General features: G+C 54.9%; 1 protein-coding gene and 1 non-coding gene across 3 annotated transcripts in view; both read right to left on the bottom strand.

Moving 5' to 3' along the window:
• Positions 1-19,476, bottom strand: part of MRC2 (mannose receptor C type 2) — a 61,245-nt gene that overhangs the window by 6,583 nt on the left and 35,186 nt on the right. For both annotated transcript variants that reach the window (XM_025362435.1, XM_025362436.1), the window contains exons 3-20: positions 18,293-18,466; positions 17,968-18,132; positions 17,722-17,835; positions 17,054-17,197; positions 12,645-12,833; positions 12,330-12,484; positions 10,334-10,441; positions 8,618-8,733; positions 7,973-8,121; positions 7,020-7,237; positions 6,175-6,317; positions 4,930-5,032; positions 4,523-4,661; positions 4,381-4,416; positions 3,882-4,042; positions 3,713-3,780; positions 2,919-3,019; positions 2,485-2,627 (exon numbers count right to left, since the gene is read on the bottom strand). In XM_025362435.1, the coding sequence (XP_025218220.1) occupies positions 2,485-2,627; positions 2,919-3,019; positions 3,713-3,780; positions 3,882-4,042; positions 4,381-4,416; positions 4,523-4,661; positions 4,930-5,032; positions 6,175-6,317; positions 7,020-7,237; positions 7,973-8,121; positions 8,618-8,733; positions 10,334-10,441; positions 12,330-12,484; positions 12,645-12,833; positions 17,054-17,197; positions 17,722-17,835; positions 17,968-18,132; positions 18,293-18,466 (2,426 nt within the window). The remainder of the gene's footprint in view (positions 1-2,484; positions 2,628-2,918; positions 3,020-3,712; positions 3,781-3,881; positions 4,043-4,380; positions 4,417-4,522; positions 4,662-4,929; positions 5,033-6,174; positions 6,318-7,019; positions 7,238-7,972; positions 8,122-8,617; positions 8,734-10,333; positions 10,442-12,329; positions 12,485-12,644; positions 12,834-17,053; positions 17,198-17,721; positions 17,836-17,967; positions 18,133-18,292; positions 18,467-19,476) is intronic.
• On the bottom strand, positions 561-666 carry LOC112610431. Its single transcript, XR_003116338.1, has one exon. It is a non-coding gene; the product is annotated as a U6 spliceosomal RNA (small nuclear RNA).

Raw genomic sequence — 19,476 nt, 5'->3', positions numbered from 1 at the left:
CATGAAGAAATAACCACTGTGCGGAAGAAACTCACACTGTGGAGGGAGTGTTTTGAAAACATGCTTAGAAATGCATCCATAGTGACTAATTTTAGTGCCCCAAGCTTTCCTACCTGCACACTCAAAACACTTGGAAAAATAATTTTCTAGATGGGGTCTTGCTACATTGCCCAGGCTGGTCTCGAACTCCTGGCTTCAAGTGATCCTCCCAGTGCTCAGCCTCCCAGCCTACTAGCCAATTTTGAAACGAAAATGTTTGTTTAATTGGTAGAAGGACTAAAAATGAGGAGAATTATTTAGCAAGTCCGGCCAATGATGGATGAACTTTTTTCACTTCAATCTATTTGTCTTTGCGAGGCATCTTTAACCTATAGCAACCATGAAATGCATGTTTTGAAATAACTTGGATTTCCAACACGTTAGACCTGTGAGTCATGAGTCATAAAGTGTCAGACTAAGATTTTCTAAAAGCATGAAGTATATGCAATCACATTGCTCTTATTAAAATTATTTAAACAATAATTTTTTTGTTGAACAACCTTCGACTTTCATGAACTACGCAAAATATGGAACCCTTCAGGAATTTGCATAGCATCCTTGTGCAGGGCCGTGCTAATCTTTCCTGTACTGTTCCACTTTTCATACATGTGCTGCCAAAATGGGCATATTAAATAATAATTATTATAATTGATCTTTTTTTTTTTTTTTGAGAAAGGGTCTCACTCCATTGCCCAGGCTGGTATACAGTGGCACGATCATGGCTCATTGCAGCTTCTACCTCCCTGGTTCGGGGGATCCTCCCACCTCCCACCTCCTGGGTAGCTGGGACTACAGGTGCACACCATCACACCTGGTTAATTTTTCTATTTTTTGTAGAGACGGGGTCTCTCCATGTTGCCCAGACTGGTCTGAACTGTTGGGCTCAAGTCATCCTCCTGCCTCAGCCTCTCAAATTGCTGGGATTACAGGTGTGAGCGACCTCTCCCAGCCAATTAATCGCTTTTGAGTAAGCATTTAAAAAATGTTTTCATACCACTAGTAAAAAAAAAAAAAAAAAAAAAAGTTTTTTTGTTGTTTTTTTTGGGGGGGTTTTTTTGAGACAGAGTTTCACTTTTGTTGCCCAGGCTGGAGTGCAATGGCACGATCTTAACTCACCACAACTTCCACCTCCCGGGTTCAAGCGATTCTCCTGCCTCAGCCTCCAAGTAGCTGGGATTACAGGCATGCACCACCACACCCAGCTAATTTTGTATTTTTAGTAGAGATAGGGTTTCTCCATGTTGGTCAGGCTGGCATTGAACTCCTGACCTCAGGCGATTCACCCGCCTCGGCCTTCCAAAGTGTTGGGATTACAGGCGTGACCCACCACGCCCAGCCAAAAAGATGTTTTAAACTTAAAAATATTTTAGGCCGGGCGCAGTGGCTCAAGCCTGTAATCCCAGCACTTTGGGAGGCCGAGACGGGCGGATCACGAGGTCAGGAGATTGAGACCATCCTGGCTAACACGGTGAAACCCCGTTTCTACTTAAAAATACAAAAAAAACTAGCCGGGCGAGGTGGCGGGCGCCTGTAGTTCCAGCTACTCGGGAGGCTGAGGCAGGAGAATGGCGTAAACCCGGGAGGCGGAGCTTGCAGTGAGCTGAGATCCAGCCACTGCACTCCAACCTGGGTGGCAGAGTGAGACTCCGTCTCAAAAAAAAAAAAAAAAAGTATTTTAAAATCTTTAGCTAATGTTTTATACTCTTTTGTTCTTATACATATTTTACTATATATAATCTTAGTCATATTAGTATGGAAGTAGGTTTTATTTACACACACATATTATACATATATAAGTTAAATGCACACACATATAGTTTGGTTATGTAAGCTCAATATTTTGTTTTACTAGTACGAGTTCATTATCAAAATCTTTGGCAATCAGGCCGGGCGCAGTGGCTTACATCTGTAATCCCAGCACTTTGGGAGGCTGAGGCAGGTGATCACCTGAGTTCAGGGATTCGAGACTAGCCTGGCCAATATTGTGAAACCCCGTCTCTACTAAAAATATAAAAATTAGCCAGGCGTGGTGGCAGGTACCTGTAATCCCAGCTACTCGGGAGGCTGAAGCAGGAGAACTGCTTGAACCCGGGAGGCGGAGGTTGCAGTGAGCCGAGATCGCACCACTGCACTCCAGCCTGGGTGACAAGAGCAAAACTGCTTCCCAAAAAAAAAAAAAAAATCTTTGGCAATCACTGATCTAGAAAACTCACCAAAGTATTTGGACAACCTTGCTTCCCAGAGGATTGGAAGGTGCTACTACACTGAGTCATTTTCCAAGGAGCCTGGCCCTGGTACTGGGGCCAGATGAAAGAGAAGTTGGTGGGTACAGGCAAGAGGCCATGAGTCTGGTGCTGCCAAAAGGCCAGGACTCCTGAGGCTCAGCCTTTCCCTGTTCACATCCTCTCCCCTGACTCCCTTGGGTGCCCCCTTGCCACCTCCTACCTTGTTGAGGAACTGGATCCAGCCAGAGGGGCAGCCCCCCAGGGCTGTAGTTGGCAGGTCTGGGGGCTGCGTTTCTTTGGTGACGTTGCTGCGCTTGCAGATGTAGGGCAAGGCTGTCAGGCACCTCTGGTCCCCCCAGTCCTCTGTGGAAAGGGGAGGGGAGGGCAGTCACTCCCAGGGCAGAGCAGGGCAGGGCATGGCTGGCAGCACACTCAGCCCCATGCCCTGAGAGGAGGCTGGGCAGAGGCTCAGGGCCTGCGTCCAGCTCCGAACTCAAGTCTTCTGGACCATGGAGACAGGCACACCCCTCCTGGGTCCAGCCTTTATTGGGTTGTGGGAACACAGAGAATGAGACTAATGACTTCTGCCCAGGCTCTCCCAACATCAACCCTCTGCACAGCTGACTGCGCACTCTGCCCCCACCTTGCCCTCACCTCGGCTGGCTGTCATGTACACGCACTTCTTGTCCTTGCCGACAGGCCGAGGTTTGCCTGGTGCCCAGGAGATGAAGTTTATAATGGAACCATCTGTCCATCTGCAATGGCATGGAGCAGAGGTAACTCCAGCACCGGCCCGGGCTGGGCCTCCACTGGATGCAGCAATGAAGGCCGCAGGAATGGGGGCAGGGAAGGGCCCAGGTTCTGGGGTTTAGTGGCTGTAGGCTGAGGAGTGGGGCTACTGAGCTCAGGGCAGTCAGAGACCCAAGGACCTGGTGCCTCCAGATAAGGCCCCAGCTGTCCCTGGACACTTGCTGCTCCAGAAAAGAAGCCTGAGGACTCCAGGGCAGGAAGCCCAAGGGCAAAGACAAGCTCAAATTCTGATTCCCAGGTGCTCCTGGTCCTTCCTGCCTCAAGCCCTGCAATGCATGATAAGTAGGCACCAAATACAAAGAGGCCCCTGGATCATGCGTTCTGCCCACTTCCCGAGAGGGCCTTAGTCATGATGAATGACCCCAGACGTAATAGGAGCTGCCATTATTTAGTAACTGACGTGCTGGATGCTGCATAGAACTTCACATATGTTATTTCTAATCTTCACAAAAATCTTACCAGGCAGGCCTCATATTCCCATTTTCAGATAAGAAAACCAAGCCAGGAAAGGTTCAGTCGCTTGCTCAAGGCCACACAGCCAGCAAGGGGCAGGGCTGGATTCAAATGCAAGTCTGTCTCTGTGCTGTGTGTGTGGACAGCCAGCCCCCTCCACATCTGCTGCCTGCCTGGGTTCCTACCTGAAGCGCCCATCGCTCTCAGAGGTGTGCAGGCCGATCCACCAGTGCTGCTCCTGGGCCCGGGAGAACTGGAGAAGCCAGGCGGGCAAGTGTGGGTAGGCAGCCGCCTGTCCTCATCCCGGGCCTGCCCTCCCCCAGCCCGCAGCCCCCTGCTCCATCCAATGCTCACCTTCTGCAGGTTATGGCCCAGGAACTCTAGCTCCGCCTGGCTGTGTACGGAGGTCAGCTCAGCCTGGAACCACGTGCAGATGCGCTGCGCCTGCGCCCACGTGGAGTGGTGCTCAAAGAACTTGTACTCCGCCTCCTGGAAGCGCAGCCATTCCCGTCGGCCTGCAGGAGCAGCGCGGGCGTGGGAGCGGCGGCCAGGCTGAGGCTGCACGCCAGGCCCGGGAGGCTGCACGCCAGGCCGGGGCAGAGCCAGGTGGCAGCAGGCAAGCCTGCAGGCACACCGGACCCAGGCAGGCACCGTGCCAGGCCCCAAGCTTGCCTCGCCTCCCAGACGGAAGCAAACAGGGCTGCGGCTGCCTCCATCCAAGCCGACCCAGTCCCCCTTCTCTCGACCAGAACTCCTCATCCTCTCCGTTTCATTCAGGCCTGCCGGGCCTCACCCCAGAGTTGACACCCCCCCGCCACGCGATGGGTAGTGGGATGGGCTGGGGGGGCCTCACCTTGAGGGCTGTCGTCGGGCTCCCGCACGTCTGTACCTAGGGGACAAGGACAAAGACACTGTGGAAAGGAGACCCTCCTTCTAATTCCTGGCCCAGCCACCCTTCGCTCCATCCCGCGTCCCCCAGCGCCACCCCAGCCAACCTCTGGGAATCTTGCAGATCCAGTCCAGCTGTGTGTCGCACTGCATGGCCACCCACTGTAGGGAGGCCAGGTCCAGCACTGCGCAGCCCCGGATGTCGTCGTCGTCGTGCCGGCTCCGGTCAAAATTGTGGTAAGAGAACTGCAGGAGGCGGGTGGAGGGAAGAGAAATGTGAGGCGCAAGGTGCAGGCCGCCCCCATGCCCAGAACAGGTGAACAAGAGGCCTGGCCTGAGCTGGGATTTCTCCCCGGGTCTGGGTGCCCACTCTCGGACCTGCTTTCCTGAAGCTGGCTCCGCCCAGGGGCCTGGCCCTCAGGAAAACCCGCCCACCTCCAGGCCCTGCCCCAAACAGGCCCCGCCCACCAATCCCCTCCCACCTCACTGTCCCAGTTACCCCAGGCCCCCTCACCCCTAGGCCATCGCTCCAGCGCCAACTCTGACCCCCTCTGGGATCCCGACGGTTCAGGCCGATCCAGAACCAGTGCTGCTCGTGGATCTCGGGTTCTGATTCACTTCAGCACAACCCAGGAGTGGGGACGGAAGAGATGGGAAGTGAGAGGGGCAGGGACTCGAATGTGCCTCCTGTCCCTTGCAGCTGTGACCGGGGCAGCCCCCAGGGCCTGGGGCCTCTCCATCTGGGCTTCACATTGACCCCCATCGATACACCGTTGAGGCCACTTCGATAAAGTTCTCCCCACAGACAGAGCGGGAGAGAGTTGCACTAAGCTGTCCACTCAGAGGGCAGTGGCCCCTCCCCTTCGTTTGGGTTCCTTTTGGGTGAGGGTGCCCTGCCCAGCAAGATTCTGCAGGCTTTTACTTTACAGATTTAGGAAGTTCAGATGAGGAGGTAGCAGGGATCTACCGCTCTGGAGTTAAATAAACCTGGATTCAAGTATCAGTTCACCCATGAACTTGGGCAAATAACTTATCAACTCACAAGGGTCAGGGATTGACATCTATGGGTTGTAGGGAGGCCTGAGTGAGGATTATGTTTAGCACAGTGCCTGGTACGTGGTGAGAAGTGATGACCATGAGCTATTGTAATTATGAGTCAAATAATGTAATCTTGATGTTTGCTGAGAGGAGAGATCCCTTCAATTAAGCTATCAGGAAGCCTGGATCTGTCTGGATTTTCCCAGTGCTAGGGGATTCCAGGTGCTGATGCTCAGAGCCCAGGACAGAGACGGTGTCTCAGAGGGATGCCCATGGGCACATCCTCACAGCTGCGGCCTTTCTCCTCCTATCTCTCAGGAAAAACTGTTGATTGAGGAGTGTGGGTCACTGTGGGATGGTGTAAGGTGAGGGGAAACAGTTGCCAGGACCAGCTGGTAGGAGATTTTGCAATGGGGTGGGGGGTACATATGTAAGCTTGTGAGTCTGTTGGGATGTTGCTGGGGGGGTGATGATGAGCAATACACAGTCTCCTATGAGTGTGTGGCTCACACAAGCATGTTCTCCCAAGACGCCAGGGCACCATGGCTACTTAAGTGGGGACAAGATGGTCCTGGCACCAGCAGCAGATACAGGCCTCCCTGGGGTCACCCACACTCTGCCATCCCCACCCCTTGCCCAACAAAACCACGGGTCTGTCGGCCAAGCCTGCTCCTACATGTGCGCAGGTGCCCTCCTACCACGCCTCAGCCCAGCTCAGTACCCGAAGATCTTGTTGAGCATGTTGGCCACAAAGTGCTCCTCCTCATAGCTGGCCAGGCTCAGCAGCTGGGCCCCCAGCTCCTGGCAGGCCCCCTGGGCCTGGACCCAGCTCTTCTTGTCCTGCAGCCGCTCGGAGCTGAACACCTGCAGGGGCAGAGTCCAGCTGTCTATGCTGTCCCCACCGGCCCACCCTTCAGGGGGCACCTACTACCTTTCCCACCATGGCAGAGGAAGGGGCTGGAGCCTCACTGGACGGGGACTCAGGCTAGCTAAGGACAATCCTGTTCGTCTGCAGATGAGGTCCGGGGAGGGGAGCTGGCCCAGTCACCTCCTCGTGAGTGCCCCTGAGCCCCATGCCCTGACCAGCAGGGAGATCCGGGCTCTAATCCCAGTAGAGCCACAGCTTAATGTGGGTAAGTCCCTTCTTCTCCCTAGACTTCAGTTTCTGTGCATAATAAAAGACCTTGGACTCTGCCAGTGGCTCCCAAACCTAGCAGGATTAGGAATACAGACTACCAGGCCCAATCCAGACCTAATGAATCTAAATCTCCATCGTGACGCCTAGATTTTATTTTTATCAGATTCCCCAAGCAATTCTTAAGAGCAGCTAGACTGGCCCCAACATTTGGGAACCTCTGAAATCAATGATCTGTGGTTCCCTCAATTCCTCAAATGGTTATTGAGCACCAGGCCTCCAGATTCCATGGACAAGTCCTCACCAGAAATCACCTGTCCGCAGGCTGGTGTGTCTCTGGATTGTGGCTGGACCCACTGGGACCTCCACCCAAACGGTCTCTTTGCTCCTGTCCTCCCCCTGCCCCCAACCCTGCCAACAGGCTGCCCTACCTTATAGCAATACCGGAGTTTGGGGTCCGAGGCCCAGCCCTGGGGACAGGAGCCAGTGAGGCTGGGTGTGGGATCTGGCCCAGGCAGCTCCGGCGTCACTGGAGTGCCCAGGCTCTGCCGGCAGATGTAGCGGGCCCGGAACGAGGTACAGTTCTTCACCTCCCACAGCCCCATGGCGCTGCCAGTGGCCAGGGCCACGCAGCCCCCACGGCTGTACCCTGAAGGAGAGTGAAGGGAGACCCAGGCTCTGAGAAGGATTCATAGGCCGGTCCTCCCTCACATCCCAGCAGGGCACCAGCACAGCCCTCACACTGGGAACGAGTTTGGCCACCTCTTCAGAGACATGCTCTCTGGGGTTGGGGCCAGGAGGGAGGAAGGGAATGGAGGCAGAGCCCTGGCTCTGGGTTCACTCACTGTGAGGGCTCAGGCAAGCTGCTTAACCTCGCTGAGCCTGCTTCATCATCTACCTCATCAGGTTATTGAACGTGTTAGAAAGATAATGAATGTGCAATGGTAATAATAGTAATAACAAGCACTTGTATTGCGCTCAGTATTCTAAACACTTTTTTTAATGAGCCCAGATAGAGAATTTTTTTCTTTTTTTTTTTTGTGAGCCCAGATAGAGAAGTAATCTAGACACTTTACACACATTATCTCTTTACAGCTATTAGCACTTTACACATATTTAAGACTGATGTCATCCCTATGAGAAAAGGATCATTATCCCCATTGGACAGATGAGAAAACTGAGGCTCAGAGGATGCACAGCTAATAGACGGCAGAGTCAGGATCGGAGCCAGGCAGTTTGGTTTCAGAGCTCGTGCTCATAGCCACTACACCACACTGCACCAATGATCCATTTATGGGGCTGCCCTGGGGCTCGGTGCTGGCAGGGCCAGTCCACCCCCACCTCCCTCCTCACTTCACCAAGGCACATTAAAGAAGGGGCTCACCGGGCTGGTCCCGGTTCCAGTGGGTGTACATGACTTCATCCCCACTGAGCCAGCGGAAGGAGCCGGTGCTGTTGAGGTCCTGCAAGGCCGTCCAGAAGTACTCGCCCTCCCAGTTGTAGATGAGGCTGCTGACGAAGGCCTGCTCGAACCTTCGGGAAACGGGCTGGTCAGGGCAGGGATCTCCCCCTATCCCAATCCCCCACCCACAGGCCAGACACCCTGCCCCGGAAGCTCGGGTGCTGCACCTGACCAGTAACTTGCTCAAGAAAGCAGGGACCCTTGGGAGCCCTGCAGCTGACTGATGGAACCCCCCCGCCCCCGCTGCCCCTTCTACTCTCTGCACCCCGTGCCTTGCTGAAAAGAAAGTCGAGAAAATCAGACACAGCCAAGGCCTATCTTTCTCAGGTATCCAGCCCACACCTGTGCCTGCCCGGGCCCTGCTCAGGCCCCGCCCTACACTGGGGTCACTTAACAAGTGAGAGTCATTCTTCTGACAAGATTTAAAAACACCCTGGAGCCCACTGAGGTTCAAAGGACTCCAGGTGCCTCTGGGCATGATGGCGGGATGCTACCCCGTTTGCTGCAGGGGCCACGTTAGGCCCAGACATGGGCGAGGGCTAGTCAGGGCACCTGCCCCTCCTATACCTGTTGGTGATGGTGACCAGCTGAGAGCCGTGGTCGGTGCACAGGCGGCGGGCCTCACTGTAGGTCACTTGGTCCTCTCCCAGCCAGTAGCAGGATGGGCTGTGCCACGTCCAACCCTGGCTCAAGAGTGGACAGAAGAGGAGTGTCTGTAGGGAGGATGGCTCTCCACCCTCACCCATAAATCCTGCGGTGGGAGATGCCATCAGGGACATCACTGAATGTGCTCAGGACAGAGGGGACTGGTTTGAGTCCTGTGCTGTGTTCTGCACCTCATTTCTCCACACTCCCCCTCCTACCATCACCCACAGCTGTGGAAGCTGGGGTGGAGGCCCAGCCCCAGCGTGACTGATCGGCAGGCCGCCAGCGACCGGCCAGTGACCTGGCTCGGGAAGATGAATGGCCCTTCAGGCTCCTCTCTTGGGCATTTAAACCAAGAGACACAGTGGGGAAATGACTGTTGGCTGGGAAACCACAGCTAAAAGCTGGGGAGAGCTACCAGGATAGGAGGGGATGGGCAGTCCTCCGGAGCCTGGCAAAGCTGGAGTTGGCGCAGGATGCTCCTGGCCTGCGGGTGGCAGGAGGGGCTCAGAGACAAGACCCTGGCAGGCAAGGCCGGCAGGAGGCAGGGCAGAAGAGAAGCAGATGTGGTATGTGTGGTGGGGGTCCCATCTGCCAGCAGGGGCTGTGCTAAGGCCCCTGGTGATCCTGGGGGGTTAACCGTGGACCCTCAACACTCCCCACACAAATTCCAGGCTGGCCTTTGGTGCCAGAGAAGTTGGTAATTCCTCTCTACCCCTCCCTTCACCTCTTCCCGGCCATGACACAGCCCCTGGGCCAAGCACTGTCCTTGCCAGTCCCCAGACTCTGCAGCTGGGCTCTGCTCTCCCCTCTGCTTCCTCCCCATGGGGCCATGTCTGTTAGTGTTTCCTGTTCATTCTCTAGGGGAGGCTTTGGGGTCCAGGTGGGTGTGGTAGGGGCTTAATCCAAAGGAAAACAGAGTGAGGAGCCAGCCTGGCTGCAAGGGGCTGCTGGGAGGGGCCAAGGGCCAAGTAGTGTCTTTTAGAAGCAAGCTCCCCACACCCATCACAGCGTTCGCACCCCTGAGGGTCTGTCACCCCCTCACACCCTCAGTCACTCACTCACCCCCCACTCACTTACACAGCTTTCATTCCTTGCCCCGCCCCCCACCACCTCCCTGAATATCCCTAGAAGCCCAATGGGGTTGGAAACACAAGGATGGGGAAGGTGCAGCCCCAGCCTGAGTAGCCTCTCTCCTCCCGGGCAGACAGACCAGCACACGCCCTGTGTCAGACTGCAGAGGAGGGGGAAGGCAGGCCTGGGGGGGCACAGGGGCCACACTTCACTGCGGCAGCCACTGCTGGACATGACTAGGCTGGACTCTGAGGGGGCACTTGGAGGTAGACCAGCCCCCACCTCCCTGTTCTCTGCTCTCTCAAGGAAGTGGCTTCCCCCACGGGGAGGGACTCAGGACTGGGCTGGGGGTGGGGAGCTCTGCTTCCTCCCAACAGCCCCCACCCACCCCATCCCATCCAGTATCACTCCTTCAAGAAAGGAGCAGTTCGGAGCGCTCGGGGAAGGGGGTGCCAATGAGGGGGCGATGCTATGCGAGGCAGCAGGAGTTCATCCACCCCTCCCTCCCCTGGTAACCCCTCTGCCTGGTGGCCCCACGCAGGGCAGCTCCAGAAACACCCTCACCTTCCGGCAGCCGTGGTCCTCCTCGGCAGCGCCCTGGCTCAGCTGGCCTGCCTTCTTGCAGATGGACGGCAAGGACTGGTTACAGGGACTGTCATTCCAGCGGCCTTCCTAGGGACAGAGGGTGAGGAAGAATCTCAACCCCCACCTCCCCATAAATCTCCCAAATCCTTCTTGGAATCTGGTTCCTACAGCTAGACCTGTCTCTGACTCGCTGTGTGATTCTGACGTCTCTGTGTCCCAGCTGTGCAATGGGGAAGGCAGGATGAACCCACAAGCCTCACAGGGTGGATGAGAGCCCAAGCAGTTCATGTGCAAACGCCTTGGAACTTAACAAGCATTGTTTAAATGGGAAAGGCATCCTGGCCTGTTGCGGTGGCTCAGGCCTGTAATCCCAGCATTTTGGGTGGCCAAGGTGGGCGGATCACTTGAGGTCAGGAGTTCAAGACCAGCCTGGCCAACATGGTGAAACTCCGCCTCTACTGAAAATACAAAAAATTAGCCGGTCATGGTGGCACATGCCTGTAATCCCAGCTATTTGAGAGGCTCAGGCAGGAGAATCGTTTGAACCTGGGGGGCAGAGGTTCCAGTGAGCCAAGATCGTGCCATTGCACTCCAGCCTGGGCAACAGAGTGAAACTCCATCTCAAAAAATAAAGAATAAAAATAAAAAAAGGAAAAGCGTCCTTTTAAATTATTGATAGCTCATTTTATAAACATCAAAAACAAACTGGCTAAGATTGTTAGAGTATCTTATGGCAGGGGAGACAGCTGGGATTCCCAAGGCGTCTAGCTAGTGCCTGCAGAGCCAGGGTGAGCAGAGGCCAGTGTGCCCAGACCAGAATCTCAGCTGATGAAGCTGAGGAGGAATTTAGTCCTCGGCCCCTGCTTCTGTCTTCGCCCTCCCCAGTATCCACAGGCCCCTAGTCAGCAGTATGTCTGCCTCTAAGCTCCATCCTGAGGGCAGGCGTGTTTGTGTATCCCAGCACCCAGAAACATGCCTGGCACATAGTAGATACTCAATACGTAATTGTTTTAAAATTCTTAAATAGCATCCCCTAAGGCAAATGACTGCCACTACAGTCCCCAGCATTGTTTGCAGTATGTGACAGCAGAACATCCTGTCTGTCCCTAGGAAGGGTGGTCTGCGTCACTATGGCTTTCTCCTTTTTTTTTTTTTTTTTTTTGAGACAGGGTCTTGCTCTGTCACCCAGGCTAGAGTGCAGTCGTGTAATATCAGCTCACTGCAGCATCTGCCTCCCAGGTTCAAGCGCTTCTCTTGCCTCAGCCTCTCCAGTAGCTGGGATTACAGGCATCTGCCACCACGCCTGGCTAATTTTTGTATTTTTAGTAGAGACGGGGTTTCACCATGTTGGCCAGGCTCCTGACCTCAAGTGATCCACCTGCCTCAGCCTCCCAAAGTGCTGGGATTATAGGCGTGAGCCACCGCACTCAACTGGCTTTGTCCCTTTTTAAAGGGTCTTTCTTCTCTGCTTGAAGCCCTGCATCAATTCCTTCACTTCCACCACATCTAAGCCCAAACCATGGCAAATTGTCATAACCCGACAATTTCTTGAGATGACAGGACCCTGGACTGGGTAGAGCACCGTGGGTGAGGGCTGGCAGAGAGCAGCCCTGCTTGCAAAGTATCTGCACATAATGTGGGTTCTGATGCCACCTTCTGGCAGGGAAGGGCAGCTGGGAGGAGACCAAGAATGCGCCAGGCACTGCGCCTAAGGTTTCCCGAGAATTAACTCCTCCAATCTCACCAATGACCCTCTAGTAACTTGCCCAGGGTGACTTGGATAGCTGGAGGTGGATTCAAGTCCCAGCAGTCTCTCATGTGGAAGGGAAGGCATTGGTGGGGAGGAGGGGGACTGCTGAGAGGTAAGAGGTTCCAGGCAGGTACTGATAATAACTAGGATGTCCTTCAGCTGGGGTAGAACCTGGAGCTTGGGGGTGTATTTTGTGGCCCTGTGATAGGGAAAGGGAGGTCTCACCGGGCCCCAGATGGTGACACAGTCCTCCAGACTGTCCCGGAAGTTGTTGGGCTCAAAGGGGTGCCAGTGGGTGAAGCTCACAAGGCTCCCGTCAGACCACTCAAAATTCATCTGCAGTTTCAAATCGTTGAGGCCGATCCACAGCTCCTCCACCTCTGGGGGTGCAGCAGGAGAGGAGGGGAGAGAAGACATTGAGAGGTCAGCCTCAGCCACCAGTAGGGAGGAAGGAACATTTTCTGAGGCTCCTGGGCAGGATGGGTGGGGCAGTGGGAGGCCCTGCCCTCCACCCAGACACGTGGGCAGGCAGCTCCTCACCTTGCTTGATCTGCTTGGTGATGAATTCCAGCTCTGCCATGCTGTGGATGCTGACCAGGTCACCACCGCCCCGTAGACACGCCTTCTTGGACTCCTGCCAGCTGCGCTTCTCAGCCTGCAGGCGGTAGCAGTGGCCCTGGAAGGGCTGCCAGCTCGGCTCACACTCCACCTTCACATTGGCCCACCTGTCTGCAGAGACCCATGAGGCCGCTGCTCAGAGACTGAGCCACCCAGTCTGGGCACCAACCCACTGGGTTGATGTCAACACAGGCGAGGCCTCCAAGTCACCTCCTCTCCAAACTCTCCCAGGTCAATCCCGGTCCCAACCACAGGTCTTGGAAATGCTAAAAGAATAAAATTTTACAGGGCTGCTGGAGCCCCAGGGGCAGAGACCCAAGTAGTGGTGGCAGATTCCACCCAGGACAGAACAGTTCCTCTGGCTGTGGCTCTCAGAATACAATGGGTGGGCCAGGCATGGTGGCTCAGGCCTGTAATCTCAGCACTTTGGAAGGCTGAGGCTGGAGGATTGCTTGAGCCCAGGAGTTCAGGAACAGACTGGGCAACAAAGAGGAGACCCTATCTCTATAAAAAATAAAAAATTAGCCAGGCATGGTGATGTGTGCCTGTGATCCCGCTACTCAGGAGGCTGAGGTGGGAGGATCACTTGACGGGGGAGGTCAAGGCTGCAGTTAGCCATGATTGCACCACTGCACCCCAGCCTTGGCGACACAGCAAGACCTTATCTCAATCAATGCATCAGTCAATAAACGATGGGTAGAAAGTCAGGACAAACCAGCCCCATGAGCCTCAGTTTCTTCCTCTGCAAATGGGGTTTCCAGCTATGAGATTCAAGCTTGGCTTGCGGCCACCCTGCCTAGTAAATGGAACCACTGTTATTCTCTCAAATAACATTTATTGAGCACCCACTCTGTGCAGGTCTGGGCAGCCCAGGAGGGAGAAAATTGGGAAACGGGGCCTTGAGCCACTAATGGGGCCCAGGCAGGCCCAGCAGGAATCTGAGGTCTTGGTGGGTGGGCAGCCGAGAACATTAGAAGGTGCTCAAAGTCACTGCAGATCGGCCCCATCCCCCAGCTGGGGCTCCTTCTCTTGCTCCTTTCCCCCTCCAAACTCCTAACCCTGAACCCCAGGGCTGAGAAATCCACCCGTCCCAGGCCCTCCCTTGCCCCGACTTCCGTGCCTTTCAGGTTCACCTTCTAGGGATTGGGGTCCGAGGGCAGCTGAGGCAAACGAGCTCTTACTTGGTCTTGGCAAGAGAAAACAGGACTTCACCAAACCACCCACAGTGTCAGGCTCGGGCAGGATTCTGCCTAGCCGGGCAGGAAAGCGCGCGCCCACTAGAACACGGCCTCAGACTGGGATTCCAGTAGTCCAGCCACACCTGCTCCTGGAGACCCGGCAAAGCTGGGCGGGCTGAGAGCCCGAGTGGGCTCGCTCTCTGGCTCAGGACCTGTCAATCATCTCTTGTTAGCCAATGAGCTAAGACCTGAGGCTGGCGCCCCAGACAAGCGGATTTTAGTGGCTGCAGAGACCCCAGGGGCCTCAGGACCCGGAAGGGAGCTTGGGAAATGTGGATGCTTTGGGGACACGACGGCGCCTGCCTTCGAAATGACAGGACTTTAAGTGATGAGACCGGGAAAGCAGAACCTGCCTAGAATATGCCTCGTGCAGAGAGATATGGGCTGGGGAGAGGGGCGGAAATCCGAAGTCTTAGATCTGTCTGCAGTTCCGGGAAGACCCAGAGGACAGAGGACTTGGTGGGGGCCACAGATAGGCTAGGCATGCCCACACCCGGGCCTCCCAGCGGGTCCCTTCCTTCAGAAAGCTGCTTCTGGGAGGACTGGGCTAGGGCCCAAGGCTCCCTCCAGCTAGAGATGAGGGTGCCTTAGATCGGGCTGCTGACGTTGCAAGCTTCTGCTCCTGGCCCCTTAGGGAATGAGAGATAAAGCAGTGGTCAACAGTCCTGAATTAGGCCGGAGCCCTGGCTCACGCCTGTAATCCCAGCACTTTGGGAGGCCGAGGCGGGTGAATCACTTGAAGACAGGAGTTCGAAATCAGCCTGGGCAACATGGTGAAACCCCATCTCTAAAAATACAAAAAAACAAAACAAAACAAAACTAGCCCGGCGTGGTGGTGCACGCATGCCTATAATCCCAGGTACTCGGGAGGCTGAGGCATGAGAATCGCTTGAACCTGGGAATGAGAATCGCTTGAACCCGGGAGGTGGAGGTTGCAGTGAGCGGAGATTGTGCCACTGCACTCCAGCCTGGGCAACAGAGTGAGACTCTGTTTCAAAAAATAAATAAATAAAAATAAAAAAGCCGGATGCAGTGGCTCACGCCTGTAATCCCAGCACGTTGGGAGGCCAAGGTGGGCGGATCACCTGAGGTCAGGAGTTTGAGACCAGCCTGGCCAACATGGTGAAACCCTGTCTCTACTAAAAATACAAAAGTTAGCCGGGAGGTAATGATGCCCGCCTGTAATCCCAGCTACTCAGGAGGCTGAGGCATGAGAATCCCTTGAGCCTAGAAGGCGGAGGTTGCGGTGAGCTGAGATGGCACCACTACACTCCAGCCTGGGTGACAGAGTGAGACCTTGTCTCAAATAAACAAAAAACAAACAAACAAAAAAACAGTCCTGAGTTGATCATTGGCAAGACTTCCATGGTCAGGAGCAGAAATTTTGATCTGTAAGCTCTTTACTGTCTGGGGTTAGTGTTTTGTTTGTTTGTTTTGTTTTGTTCGTTTGTTTTGTGTGTGTGTGTGTGTTGCCATGTTTTCTTTGTAAAAGTCTCCTCACCACCACCCCACAGCTTCCCAGGCAACTGCACAGCCCCTCCAATCTACACCATAGTAAACATCCACAGCCAACTACAGAAAAACTCCTTTGTGCCAGGCTGGATCTCCAGCCTTCCTCACAACAACCTTGCAAGGGGGTTGGCTTTATTCTCCATTTACAATGAGGTCTCTGCACCCCAGAGACTAAGCTGTTTGCCCAGGGCCACACAGCAGTAAGGGGCAGAATCCCCAAAGCAGGCCCTGACCATTGCCCCAACTCCTCCACAAGGCCCCTAAAGCTGTCTCTGATCACAAACGAGAACCAGACACTCCCTGGCTTAAACACCTGCAAACTCTCCCCACAGCCTACCCGGCCCCACCCAAACTTGGCCCAGCAGCCAAGACCCTGCAGAGACTGGCTGCAACCTGCCTTTTCTTCACCATGCCCTTTAAGCCAGGGCTTCCCAAACTGTACCTGTACATGAATCATCTGGGGATCTTGTTAAATGCAGGTTCTGATTCAATTACTCTGAGGCGGGCCTGACTGTGCATTTCTAACAAGCCCTTGGGGGATGCTGCGCCGCTGGTTGGAGGACCATATTTGAAGTGGTTAGAATCTATACTCCACCCAAACTGCAACAGGCACCATCCATTTGTTTTTCTTTTTCTTTCTTTCTTTCTTTTCCTTTTTTTTTTTTTTTTTTTTTTTTTTTTAGGCAGGGTCTCATCTTGCTCTCTTGCCCAGGCTGGAGTACAGTGGTGCAAGCACGGCTCACTGCAGTCTCAACCTTGCAGGCTCAAGCAATCCTCCCACCTCAACCTCCCTAGTAGACAGGCATGCATCACCATACTCAGCTAATTTTTAAAAAATATTTTGCAGAGACAAGGTCTCGCTATGTTGCCCAGGCTGGTCTACTGAGCTCAAGCGATCCTCCTGCCTTGGCCTCCCAAAGTGCTAGGATTATAGGTGTGAGCCACTGTGCCTGGCCATCACTCACCATCCCTTAAAGCTGCAGTGTATTTTTTTTTTTTTTAATTGAGACGGAGTCTCGCTCTGTCGCCCAGGCTGGAGTGCAGTGGCGCCATCTCCGCTCACGCTGCAGTGTATTTCTAAGCCTCCATACCTTTGCATATGCTGTTCCCTCTGCCAGGAATGCCCTTCCCCCACACCTCTTTATATCTTTTAAACTTACACTCAATTTGAAAGGCCCAAATCAAATATTATTTCCATAAACCCCTGCTTAACTCTCAGAAACTGAATCAGTTTCTTCTCTATGCTCCTCTAACACTTATCCGTATTTCTATAATCACTCATGACCTGGGATAGTCTAATTGTGCATTGAGATGTCTGTCACCTCCAGCAGACTGTGGTCTCTACGAGGGAACAGTATTGCCAGCATTTAACACAGATCTCAGCACATGTTCCCCAAATGAATTAATGACATATTCCAATTTGCTCAGACTTTAACTGAACAATGAAATAAGAGTCAGAGGATCAGAGTCCCCTTGCGCTACGGTGGTAACCAGAGGAGAGGCTGGGCCTGCCACAGCTCTGTGGCTGTGTCTCTGGCCCTGGGAGCCCCTCCCCACCCTGTGGCGCAGTCCCTGGCTCACCTGGAGGGGTGGGCTCGGCTGTGGCATTGGGCTTCTTCTTGCACACATAGGGCAGGGCGATGCTGCAGTCGCGATTCTGCCAGCCGCCCGAGGACTCAGTGCGGATCACTCCACAGTTCTCCTCACTGGGGTTGTCCGGCTGGTCTGTGGGGAGGGCAGGGCGCCAGCACCCCGGGAGAGAGAAGCTCACACCGTGGCTCCTGGGGCCCTGCTCAGAACCTCCTACCTCCCTCTGCTCCCTCGGAAGCCTGAGCCAGTTCGGGAAGCTTGGTGCTCAGCTCCGGAAGCCTGGGGCTCAGCTCCAGCTCCGCCCCAGACCACGGGGTCCTCCTCGCTTTTTAACCTGGGTGCAAATCGCCTTGAACCTTCTACCCAGCAACCCGTACCAGCCCCGCCCCCGCCTCCTCGGCCAGGCTGCCGGGTGCGCTGGCGCCCGCTGCCCACAGTGGTGGCTAAAGAGGTGAGTGGAGGCTGGCACTAAGACTTGCGGCCTGGAGCAGCGCCGCTCTGGATGGGCTAGGGGGGCGCAATCCGGGGAGGCGGGTGGAGGTCCGTGCTTCCCCCACCCACAATGCCCCTCTGCAGGAGGACACGAGGAGAGGAGTCCATGGGAGGCCAAGAGTCCCCGGGCCCCTAGGCTGCCCCACGCCCCCAACCTTGTGCCTCACCACTCTCCCAGTTGAGGTATTTGAGGGGCGAGTTGTCCGACCACTGCCAGCCTCCACTCGTGTCCAAGTCATTCAGGCCGATCCACAGGGTGGAGCTGTACCCAGTGAGGAGGCCTGACAGCAAGGGGGTACACTGAACAGAGGACTCCCAGCCCCAGCCTCCCGCCCTCCCCATCGCCCTGTCCTCAGCCTCCAAGCTGAAAGGACCGGGGCCCTCCAAAGGCGCAAGCAGACAATCAGACTCACCGTTAATGTAGGTTTGCTCGTGGATCTCCGTGATGCTCAGCAGATCCGCGCCCTGCTGCTCGCAGCTGGCCCAGGCCTCCCTCCACGACAGCGTGGACTGGAAGTTAAACTGGTAGCAGCTGTCAGTCAGCTGGTCCTTGTCCCAGAAGGTCTCGCAGTCGTTACCTGCCACCACGACAGCCCTGTCCTTCAGGCCCCCTCCGGGATCCCTCCCCCACCAAAAGGCTGCACTAGTAGGGGAGGGAGCAGTGTCTCATCCTGGGCCCGGGGCCTCAGCAGCAGCCTCCCTCCAGGATCCCCCACCCCCGACTCCAACCGCTCTCACTCTTGATGGGACAGAAGCCCCAGCGCTCATCTTTGCCGTAGTCCTGGGTGGTGGCACACCACAGGTGACCGTCCTCGCGGCCCGTGCTGGTGCAGCCGTGGAACCACTGGTTGTCATATTTGAAGGGGATGGTGCACGGCTTTCCGTGGGAGTTCCCCTGGATGGTGTAGACCTCTGCAGGAGGTGGAGAAGGGCCAGGCCCTTGGCATCTGGACACCAGAGGCTGCCCCGCCCCTCCAGCCTCAGGAGAAATCCCCTAAAACCCAGGGAGCTGGGTGTGCGCAGGGGTCGGCAGAACGTGGGAGGGGCAATGGCACCCCATAATGGCTTTAAGGCTCCTTCTGCTGTTGAGTCAGCCCAGGAACCAGAGAGAGGTCTTACCGCACACTTCATAGGGCTGGGAAGGGGATCCCCAGTACCCCTAATGCCTGTCCAAACTCCAGCTGGGCGAGGGAGCCTCCAAGTCATCCACGGAGGGTTGAGCCTGATGGACTCTCTGCTCAGCTACCCAGCCCATGGGCTCTGTGTCCCCACAAAGTTCTATCTCGGAACTCAGGGAGTCTCCCAGGAAAGGCCCCCCAGGATGGGGCTGTCCACCACAAGAGGCCAGCCCCTCACTGGGTGACTCTGGCCCCATTCACCACATGCAAGACAGGCATTAAGACACCATGGCTACTCGGGAGGCTGAGGCAGGAGAATGGCGGGAACCCGGGAGGCGGAGCTTGCAGTGAGCTGAGATGCGGCCACTGCACTCCAGCCTGGGTGACAGAGCCAGACTCTGTCTCAAAAAAAAAAAAAAAAAAAAAAAAAAAAAAAAAAAAAAAAAAAAAAAAGACACCATGGGGGCTACAATGGGGTTTCACCTGGAGAGTGGGCCTGGGGGAAGGACATTTTCATGTAATTTTATGTTATATACTTGTATACTATTTGAAGACTTTACAAGCGTGTATTTTGCAATTTTTACAAAAGTAAATTAAATGCTTTGAAGTTTTTCTTTTTTTTTTTTCTTTTCTCTTTTTTTTTTTTGGAGACAAAGTCTTGCTCTGTCACCCAGGCTGCAGTGCAGTGGCACAATCTCAGCTCATTGCAACCTCTGCCTCCTGAGTTCAAGTGATTCTCCTTTCTCAGCCTCCCAAGTAGCTGGGACTGCGGGCATGCTCCACCATGCCTGGCTAATTTTTGTA

This window comes from Theropithecus gelada, chromosome 16 (genome assembly GCF_003255815.1).
Source record: "Theropithecus gelada isolate Dixy chromosome 16, Tgel_1.0, whole genome shotgun sequence".
Classification (NCBI taxonomy): Eukaryota; Metazoa; Chordata; class Mammalia; order Primates; family Cercopithecidae; genus Theropithecus; species Theropithecus gelada.
The sequence above is the reverse complement of the archived record's forward strand: the minus strand, read 5'-3'. Positions and strand labels throughout refer to the sequence as shown.